Here is a 10,905-nt window from a genome sequence, read left to right on the forward strand (position 1 = left end):
ATCGTAAAGGTAGAATAATTAGTTCAATAAGTTAAATTGCATAATAGATTGGAGGTAATTGTGCTTTATGAAAATATGTAGAATTTGTGCCAAAGGATAGATAGATTGTATAGATATTTGTAGATAGATAATGTTTGAATCAATGGTTGTTCATTTGGATAAATGTATGCATGATAGAAATTATGGTTTGGGAAATGTTTGGGAAGGACCTAAGGCATTGTTTGTGTTAAAACTAACGTTGGTAATGACAATATAGAACGATCGTAAAGCAGAAATAAAAGGAAAAATAAAACATACATATTTTACGTGGAAATCTTTTCGGAAAAAAAAACCACGGGCAGAGGAGGAGAAAAATCAACTAATGTTGAAAACTGAATGATATAAGAGGAGTTGCGACTACATCTATTTAAAGATTTGAAAAATCTTATTCTAATCAAAGTCAAATAGAGGAAGGGTAGTTCTATACGGATTTTTCTTGTGCTGCATGGCCCTTGACCTTAAGCCCTCTATAGATCTCTTAGTTTTACTACTGTATTATTTCTTTAATAGGAATTTAGGTCACACAACTCTAACAATTTGATTACCCAACAGTCTAAATGACCAACCTTTATGATATGTACCCCTTAGTTCCCATGATTTGAGCTTTATATAATCCTTTCTTGATGAGCTTCAATTGTTAAAATCGTAAGCCTAAATTTAGTTATAAATTCGACCCTTCTTTGTCCTTGATCTTAAATGCACTATGAAATGGACATTGAGCCATGGACGTTGAGGGTTAGGTAGACACATTATGGTGGGTTCAATTTGTTCTCGAGAGAAAATAGAAGAATTTGTTGATATGGTGCATATAGAACCTTGCTAAGTGAACTAGAACGAAAAAGAAAATTGAGTAAAAAGCAATGTGACGGTTAAAAGCAAAGTGAGTGGAATAAAAGCATTGTGAGTGGAAGAGTGAAAGTTTTAGAAAAAAGAGCTCAAACGAAAAATTATTTTTGAGCCTCAAGAAATATTTCAGTTCATAATGCACTAGTACTCACTAGCTGTTGTATGCTCCAATATTAAATAATATCTTCCAAGTTATGGAGAAATAAGGAGGTGAGTGTAATGATTAAACAATTTGGTCCCTTACCATGATATCCCACTTTATCTCCTAAATTCATTAAAAATTTCCATTGCCACCCAAAAGGAGAAGTGAAGTAGAAACAGTAGAGAGTTAGAATATCATCTTGGAAGAAAGAAACCGGAAGTGGAAGTGGAGAAAGTTGTGAAAAAAGTGAAGAGATTAAAGAGACAAGGTAAGTAGTTCAAGAATTTTACTTTATTTAATTTTAATCTAAGTATAGAGTATGCTAAAATAGTTGAATTAATTATGAATGTGCAAATATTAGGTATGAAAATTATTAGTGAATAATGATAAGTATCATTTAAATTTTAATTATGTTACAAAATTAAATTAGTACATTGAAGTAATAGAAAAAAGACTAAATTGTAAAGTAAACAAAATAAGTTATGTGGAAATTGAATGTTGAAAGAGAATATAAATGAAGTGTGATGAAATAGTGATGATGTAAAAAGTGAATGTATGGTAAAATTTCAAGTAACATTGAATTTATGATTTATAAGGACTAAGTTGTAAAGTACACAAAAGTTTATGATTTAAATAAAGTATTATGATAAAGAGTTTAAATGAAGTGTTAAGTGTTAGTGAATTAATTTCAAAGTGATTTTAAGGTGAAATTATAGTAAATAATGAATTTTATAAACTTATGAAATTTATAATTGAAACTAGAGAGGTAGAATTTACTATGTGAACCAAGATATTTGATTAAAGTGTTTATATAATAAAAATAATTTTGATGAGAGTAAAACTAAATTGAAAAATATACAAAAATAAGAGCATTATTACGGTCAAGCACTTGATAAACATCCATGTATTCCATTATTATTCTAAATTTGGTGCACATTTTCAAATATTTCATTGCGCCCTCATATTTAATTTATGTTATTTCATTCATAATTCAAAATTATTTTTTATTCACACACACTAATTAGTAAAATTGAAAAGTTAAGCACAAATTGTATTTTTAAAAATCACACATTTTACATGCTATTCTATTAAATAATAATTCACAAAGTTAATTACTTTTTGAAACATATATTTTGATTTAAAAAAACATTTTCCGACTTAACCAACTACCTGATGATCAGGATCGCCACTCATCCCAGCAGAAAAACCTATGGACAATTTTAATCTCATCTATTCGTATATATATATGTATGGACGCATACCACCTTGAGGGTTCAAAATTCATCGACGAAAAAGGAAACTAACGAAGAATTTGTTTGATTGAGAGATGGGAGTGGTAATCATTGACGGATCAACGGTGAAGAACTTTGTGACAGACGAGGAACACTTCAATAAGAGTATGGATGAGAGTTTCGCAGCTCTTGATCTCAACGAAGACGGTGTCCTCTGCCGGTCCGAGCTTCGCAAGGCATTTGAGTCTCTTCGCCTCATCGAGTCCCACTTCGGGGTCGACGTTGCAACGACACCCGAAGAGCTCAATCAGCTATACGATTCTATTTTCGACAAGTTCGATCTCGATGGCAGTAACACGATTGACCCACAGGAGTTCAAATCGGAGATGAAGAAGATATTGCTTGCTATTGCTGATGGTTTGGGATCTTGTCCTATTCAAATGGCTCTCGAGGATGATGACCGAAGTAATTTTCTAAAGAAAGCTGCTGACCTTGAAGCTGCCAAGCTCGTAGCCAACCATGGCGATGGTTCCTAATCGACGCTGGCATGGTTTCTCAATCAATTTTTATGGACTGTTTTGTTCAGATTAAGTTTACTTCTCAATCATTTTCTCATTGGATTTGTTGTTTATGGTAGATGAGTGAAATATGTTAGGATTAGAATCTTAGGATACCCCATGTTTTGTTTGTTTTGTCCTGATCCTGGATAAACAAAATAAATATATCTTGGTTTGCAAGGATTTTTCTCAGGGTGTTTCAAGCTTCGGCCACAATAAAATATCCCCATCATTAAGCATTCTCAGGATAAAAGTTTAAAAAAAAAAAAAAAACTTGTTTTACTGGAACAATTTAGAACCTTGAGAGCTAAACATCATGAAAGAAATTGCACCATCTTGGTTGGTCCCAACTTGCATGAAGTACTTCCGTATATCATCATCAAGCCAACTATGTTGTGGAATGTGTCTGGCTATTAGGTCCAAACTTAAGGTGCTTTGATCAGCGGTGAGACTAAAAACAACGACGGTTGATCAACGGTGAGACTAAAAACAACGACAGTTGTGAAATTAGATATTGTAATGACAAGATTAAAATTAATTATGAGATATTTACTTCAATTTAAATGTGATTGGGGTAGTGAAATAAAGATAAAAAATGATCCTTTAAGGACATTAAATTAAAATATGTATGCATATATAATAAAAATAACAAAATCAATTTTTTTTAATATAATATAACATTAGCTAAATCTACCGACCACCTTAAAATCCTCCAAAAGATAAAAGGCATACATGCAATGGACCTTGTTGCTAGGCAACACGATTCCTTCTTCTGTAATGAAAGTAAAAATTGAGAGAAAAAATGCAACACCCCTTGCCCGACCCGATCGTCAGGTCCAAGTTACGAGATGTTACAGTCGTTGCCTGAGCAACTACGGATAGTTAAGATTTAAATTAAACATAAATCATACAATCATAACCATATAAGTTCATAATCGCCATATACAACCTTTCTCGAGTTTTATACAAGCCTACGTATGCTTTAGAATTGACCCGGAATCGAACAGGGACTAATTTGTAGCAATTCCAAAATTTCGAAACAACGTCTCAACTTGATGGGTTTCCTTGTCGCAACGTGGCATACTGACTTTCCTCATTGTGACGACCAAGATTCCTCGTCATGCTGTGGCCCAGAATCCAAGTCTCATCGCGACGACCATCGATTGACATCGCGACGTAGACTCTGTTTAATTTAGGCACAAAATAGGCCTTTTGGTACCCATTTCAAGCCAATTATATCATTAACCTATTTGGTGCATATTTACACCTTTGTACCTGCACAAAACCAATTAAAATACATACAAAACATTTCATATATCCAATCCCAATATCAACTCATCTATTAAGTCTTAATTGGCACTAAATCAGATCAAAACATTCCAATTAAACCATTTCACGTCTCACCTATTTCATCATGCTTTTAAACCATTCAAAACAACCATTAACCATGATTTACTAAGCTCAATTATGCTGCTTAAATACCATACACAATATCACACAAGTTACCAAACACACAACTACACAATTGAACATTAACATTCAATAATTCAAGCATTTACCAAGTTTAATCAACTATCAACTCAAAGTTAATACACATAGTAACACCTATGTACATGCCACATAACCGAGCTAAAACGATAAAAAATCTACCGAGTCAATGGTAGGATAGTCTGGCCTTTAAACTGATCCAATCGACAGGTTTCGCAAATTAACAATCTACAAGGAAAATAAAAAATAACTGGTAAGCATAACGAATGCTTAGCAAGTTCATATGAAATTTATTTAACGTATTGATCCTTCTTTTTCAAAGCATCCATGCTTTAGTGTATTGATCCTTCTTTTCCACAGTTGCATGTAGTGGAAGGATCGATTCAACAAGCTTGTACAACCATGTGCACTTCACCCAACACTTATCTAAATCCTTTTTCAGTTTCTCTTCACGACACCCAACAACTAATGACACTTTGACTCTGGGTCAATGTCACTAGTTGCACTTACTACCTCTTAATGATTATAAGGTTTATTATTGAAGCGACATCTTTGAGTGTAATGGTCATTTTTCGCATGGAAAATGGATTGTAGATGTATTTGGTCTTCATCTTTCCAACAAGGCAACAACCAACTCCAGAATGATGTTGAACTTTGTCATCGTGGATGCCATGTATAAATCAGTATCCTTCAAGCATTCTTTGATACAATGATCATGTTTTGAGAATTTTAAATTTATGTTGGATTCAAAGAACTTGACCTTTCGACTATTAAAAAATAGAAAATGATAATATTAATTTTAAAAAAATTAAAAAAAATCACAAAAAATTAAAAAGATTGGAGTTGGAGTTTTCATCATATTGACAACATAGTTGGTAATGTGCTTGGCCGTTTTTCCCATTCGTTCACAAAATGTACTTTATCTAATTGGGTTGGTTTAGCCAAAGACCAAATAAATTTCTGGATTAAACCTCACAACCTTGAACTAGACTTCCATAGATTTCGAGGTACTATATGCATATACTTCACGGTACAACCCTCTGACATACATGGTACTAACTCTTAAAATAATTAGACATCATCTAAACACAACATCTATAAATGTCAAAATTAAGATTAATTATTAGATATTAGGCATGTGGTGGTAATCGAAATTTTTCCCAAATTTAAGATTAATTATTTGTTTTTTTTTCAGTCAAAATAATACGTGGTTGGATAATAGATAGCGTCTCTCTCATTCTTAGTAGTTCTGTAAAAATTCGCCTCAATTCTTATAAATATAGCTCCTCCAAGAATAGCACGAAAGAGAGATCTTTCAAAGCAAAGCCAATAGGCCAATCTTTTGTCAATCATCAGTCTTCTCACATTCTTCGCTCTTTCTCACATTTTCTTACCTAACCCAAAGTAGCCATTTTTTTTAGCCTCCTTTCTTGTTTTCTTTCATTTTTAAGCTTTTGTTTCTTTGTTGTTTTCATTGATTCATCAAATGTTACATCCCACAATTTTCATCATTTTTTACCCTTGAGCTAAATGCTACGGTGAGATAGAATTTTTTCCCTATATTTTGGAATTTTTTTATGAACAATGTAAATATTTTTTTTTCTTTTTGATTCCGTTTCAGTTCTTCGTTTTTTCATATATAGAGAGAGAAAAGATTGTATGAAACTTAAATACCATGCCATTTGCATCCCTTTCCAATACAACTAAAATTTAGGATGAAAATGTTGAAGTGACATGCTCTTATTATAAAGAGATACAAATGATATATGGTATCCCATTTATCATATATATTTATTGCTACAAATAATCAAAGAGCATAAAACATTCAAACTGATTTCTTTTACTGCAAACAGTTTGCATTAATTTTATGTTAAATCCGCAATTACAGCTCTAATTGCATTTAATAAAGAAACAAAATATAGTAATTAACAATATTATAATTAGGGTTTTGAGTTTGTACTAAACAGAATCTTATAAAGAGTCTGATATCTAATAATTCTACTCTCTTTTTGTTTATATTAATAGGTATTGAGACCTCATAAACCATTTATTGTGTGAAGAAGATATAGTTTGAATATCATGGGAGCAAAATTTTCAAGTCCTATTAATAGTCTCCATAACTTGGAAAACCAAGTTCAAGCTCTCTTTACGAAATCAATAAGTTTCAAAGATGTGAATGTGAAGACAGTGATGCAATCATTCAGTTTCAACAGGCTTGTTTCAAATCCAAAAGGATTAGAACCAAATGGTTGTGGGACTGGGAGCATGCAACTTGAAGAACCTTCAAGCTTTGACAAAAAGGAAATACTCTCACATATTAAGGAAAATAATACAGTGTTTGTTAAACCAGAAAGCTGTAACAATTTCTCACAAAGATCAAACACTGAAGAAAAGTCCGGTCCCGGCTTTGCCGAGCACGGTGGCCGACGATATCAAGCTGCATTGAAGTTACAAAAGGTGTACAAGAGTTTTCGAACAAGGAGACAGTTAGCTGATTGTGCGGTTGTTGCTGAGCAAAGATGGTGGAAATTGTTGGACTTCGCTGAACTTAAACGAAGCTCGATATCGTTCTTTGAGATAGAAAAACCGGAGACGGCGGTTTCACGATGGTCTAGAGCAAGAACCAGAGCTGCCAAAGTAAGTTTGTGTTGATGAAGAAGGAGGTGATGTTAATTGAGTTAAAAGTTGAGTGATGAAATGTTGGTCTTGTGTTTTTTACAGGTAGGAAAAGGATTGTCTCAAGATGAAAAAGCTCGAAAGCTTGCTTTGCAGCATTGGCTTGAGGCGGTAATTACCATTTATATAAGTTATTTTTAAGAATTTAATCTTTTATTTTTTAAAATTTTTTTTTGGCTAAATTAAAAAAAGAAAAATTAATTGGCCAGAAAATAAGTCGTTTTTGGAAGGATGTGAAAGCACGTCCAATTGGGAGTGCTTCCTGCACAGTTAGTGTGAAAGCGAGTTCAGTTGGACGAGCTTTTCTGCTGACATGTCAGGGAAAGCATGTCCAGCTGGACACTCTTTCTTTGTAATTATCAGAAAATACATCCAGCTGAGCACGATTTCCTTAATATGTTAGTGTGAAAGCTCGTACAGTTGAACGCGTTTTCACACACTCTCTCTCCAAAAACGGTCTATTTATCAAAATTTCAAAAAAGTCGACCTATTTTGCCAATTAATTTTTTTCGGCATATTTCGCTAATTTAAACTTACAATTGTTTACACTTTTAAAATTATTTTGTTAAATTATTACAATATCATTTTTTAGTTATATTACTATTAAGTAGTATTTTTTTTAATTTCAAAATATCATACTATTTAATTTAATAAAAACTAACATTGTTAATAATTGAACTCAAATTTTAAAATTTGAAAAAAAACTAAATTTATAAATAAAAATATAAAGACTAAATTCTAATTTTGTAAAGATTAAGGGCATATTTTAAATTATAAAAAACTACTAGCTTTTCAGTTTTCATATTTGTTATCCTTCTTCATCATGTTTTATATTGTTGATACTAACAGATTGATCCTAGGCATCGTTATGGTCATAATCTCCAATTTTATTATGCCCAGTGGCTTCACTGTGACAGTAGACAACCTTTTTTCTATTGGTAAGATTTCTATGAAACAGTTTTGAGGAAAAGGGTTAATGTATTATTTGGGGTTTAAATTTGGTTAGTGTTTTTATATTGGGGTCTGAATTTTTATTTTATTCAAGTTAGTCTCTAAATTTAGCAATTATTTTATATTAAGGCTTGACTTTTTTTACCAAGTTAATCCCTAAATTTTGGCTATTGTTCTCACATTGGGGTTTGAACTTTTTATTATTATCCAAGTTAGCACTTGATATTTCCTTTTTAAAAAGTCTAAACTCCGATATAAGAACAATTATCAAGTTCAGAGATCAGCTTAGACCAAAAACACATTTAGGACCTAATACGGAAATAATTGCCTAGTTCAGATTCTATTGTGACAATAATTGTCAAATTCAGAGAACAATTTGAACTAAAAAAATTCAGACCTCAACGTAGGAACAGTTACAAAGTTGAAGCTCAAAAAAAGATTAACCCTTAAAAGTAAATTAAAAAGAAGGTACTTGACCAATACATGTGTTTCGTAACATAAAGGCTTGATATTGGAGATGGGAGAGAAGTAAATCTTGAAAAGTGCCCTCGACCAAAGCTTCAACAGCAATGCATCAAATATCTGGGTCCTGTGAGTTTAATTTCCCCCTTTTTATTTGAGCAAGTTGAAGCAGGTTTGATAATATGATGTTGGATTTGCAGGCCGAAAGGGATGCATTTGAAGTAGAGATAAGGGATGGGAAGTTTTATTACAAGCAGAGTGGGGAAGTTCTTGATACCACAGGAGGACCAACTGATGCCAAGTGGATTTTTGTTCTTAGTGCTTTTAAGACTTTGTATGTTGGAATGAAGAACAAGGGAACTTTTCAGCATTCCAGTTTTCTCGCCGGCGGAGCCACGTTGGCGGCCGGTAGATTGGTGCTGGAAGATGGTGTTTTGAAGGTAAAGAACGAAACTCAATTTTTGTTTCTTTTAAAACATATATACTCTTATTTAAACTTTTGATTCAATTGATGTTACGAATTAACCGTACACCAATTCGATTGTTGAAATTATTAAATTACCCATACATATTTGAAGCAAGTTAAATTATATTATCATGCCATCACCATGCTTAAAATATTATATCATCACTACAACCAATTTTTTTAAAATTTTCTTGTACAATTTAGTATTATTATACATATTTTTCACTCAGATTATTCAGTATCTATTTATACTTACTATTATTTAAATTTTTAACTGAGTTAATATCCGATTGAAATGATTAAATTACCCTCACTTTAGAGGATAATTAATATTATTACAAGAATATTTTATTTTTAAAATTTTATATAATCTTCCAATACAAAAATTAAAAACGTTAACACAATACTAATAAATTTATATAAAAAAAAATTCGGTACTTTATAAATCTATTATATTTTCGTTCATCTTAATAAAATTTAGTAAGTAGTAAAATGATTGTTAACTTGATAGGCGATTTGGCCTCATAGTGGACACTATCTCCCTACTGAAGAGAATTTCCAGGAGTTCGTTTCATTTCTTCAAGAACATGAAGTTGATCTCACAAACGTAGAGGTAATGAACACCAAATTCTTTTTAATTGTTTAACTTAATATGAGTAAAAGTATGATGAAGTTCCCTATGTTAAGTTAGATTGTATTATACTTCATTTACTCGGAAATTGAGTAAATTAATCATCCTACATTGGATTAAAGAGTAAATTGATTGTTTTTGTTAAAACTTCTATACATTTTTACGGTCAAAAATTGGTGCGACGGACAAACGTTACCTGTTACGTTTACCTCATTTTGACATATAGAAACTAATTTTTAATAGTAGAATTGGATAGAATTTTTAACAAAAGAAAATCAGTTTACTCTTTAATCTAACGTATAAGGCTTAATTTAACTAATTTTTGAGTAGAGGGAGTAAAATGCTATTTGATTCAGCCCATGGAACTTTTACCCTTAGGATGCAAATTTGGGCACTAATCCAATTCTTGTGATGGAAATTTTAACAGCAAAGCCCTTCTGAAGATGAAGCCATTAGCTGGAAGAACAGTAGTATCCTTGAAAACAATGAACCAAAAGATGAAGGCTTGCAGCCAATTGAGGCAACTAATAACAATGAAAACTCAATTCAAGGGAACACTGATTCAAATGACCAAGATTCTAAGGCTGTCCAAAATGCCAATAAATCCACATCAAGATCATCAGTATGGTCAAAAATAAGTAAACTCAAAATACCAGCAAAAGACGATGTGTTCGATATCTTTAAGAAAGAAACGTTGCCACTGAGTTGCCGCAATGAGCGTCCGAAACCCACCGCGGAAGGTGGCTATGAAACGGAGGAAGAATATCTATCCGATGAAGATTTTCTCTTCACTAAAATCAATTTATTTGGTGATGATGACGATGATAATGAGGAAGATAAGAAGCCTGTTCCAAAGGACAAAATAATGAGAAGGATAGCCTCACATAAAGAACCGAAGTCATATCAATTAGCACATCAATTATCCACCAAGTGGTCTACAGGGGCCGGGCCGCGGATTAGCTGCATGAGGGATTACCCATCGGAGCTTCAGTCCCGAGTTCTACAGGAAGCACACTTGTCCCCAAGAAGTGCCAATGCATTACCTCGAACACCATCACGTTTTGTGTTGACACCAACATCACTGGGTACAGAAACAAGTTCACTTAGAAGTCCAATTGCACCTCCCCCTACAGCAAGTGGTATAAAAGAGAAAAGCAAAAGCGTAGGCAGTTTTGAAACACAACTGTGAATTCCGCATATCATTTGGCTCCTGAATTTGACTTTTAAGATTCCATTTGGTACTTAAGTTTGACGTCAAAATTTAATTTGGTACCAAAAAGTCTTTGAATACCAAAATGAATATTGAAACCAAACTCAGATATCAAATTGAGACAAAAAAACCTAAATACTAAATTAAATATTAAAACCGAACTTAGAATTAACCCTAATGCATATATAGTTAGGGCATAAAACAT

General features: G+C 32.5%; 2 protein-coding genes across 2 annotated transcripts; both read left to right on the forward strand.

Annotated features, from left to right (window-relative positions):
* Positions 1 to 2,354: 2,354 nt before the first annotated feature.
* On the forward strand, positions 2,355 to 2,897 carry LOC105787354 (uncharacterized). The gene has a single exon (XM_012613710.2). The coding sequence runs from the start codon at positions 2,355 to 2,357 to the stop codon at positions 2,793 to 2,795; it is 441 nt and encodes a 146-aa protein (XP_012469164.1). The 3' UTR covers positions 2,796 to 2,897.
* Positions 2,898 to 6,383: 3,486 nt separating this feature from the next.
* LOC105786263 (IQ domain-containing protein IQM6) lies at positions 6,384 to 10,692 on the forward strand. The gene is made up of 7 exons (XM_012612625.2): positions 6,384 to 6,941; positions 7,026 to 7,091; positions 7,830 to 7,918; positions 8,435 to 8,522; positions 8,594 to 8,833; positions 9,371 to 9,472; positions 9,918 to 10,692. The coding sequence occupies exons 1-7, from the start codon at positions 6,384 to 6,386 to the stop codon at positions 10,677 to 10,679; spliced, it is 1,905 nt and encodes a 634-aa protein (XP_012468079.1). The 3' UTR covers positions 10,680 to 10,692.
* Positions 10,693 to 10,905: the final 213 nt, after the last annotated feature.

The sequence above is a fragment of the Gossypium raimondii genome, chromosome 1 (genome assembly GCF_025698545.1).
Source record: "Gossypium raimondii isolate GPD5lz chromosome 1, ASM2569854v1, whole genome shotgun sequence".
Taxonomy (NCBI): domain Eukaryota; kingdom Viridiplantae; phylum Streptophyta; class Magnoliopsida; order Malvales; family Malvaceae; genus Gossypium; species Gossypium raimondii.

Bases quoted from the DNA above. Each gene is read 5' to 3' on its own strand.
- LOC105787354 (XM_012613710.2), top strand. From the start codon at position 2,355: ATGGGAGTGGTAATCATTGACGGATCAACGGTGAAGAACTTTGTGACA.
- LOC105786263 (XM_012612625.2), top strand. From the start codon at position 6,384: ATGGGAGCAAAATTTTCAAGTCCTATTAATAGTCTCCATAACTTGGAA. The intron at 7,092-7,829 runs GTAATTACCATT...TGATACTAACAG, and splicing joins TGCAGCATTGGCTTGAGGCG to ATTGATCCTAGGCATCGTTA. The intron at 9,473-9,917 runs GTAATGAACACC...AAATTTTAACAG, and splicing joins TTGATCTCACAAACGTAGAG to CAAAGCCCTTCTGAAGATGA.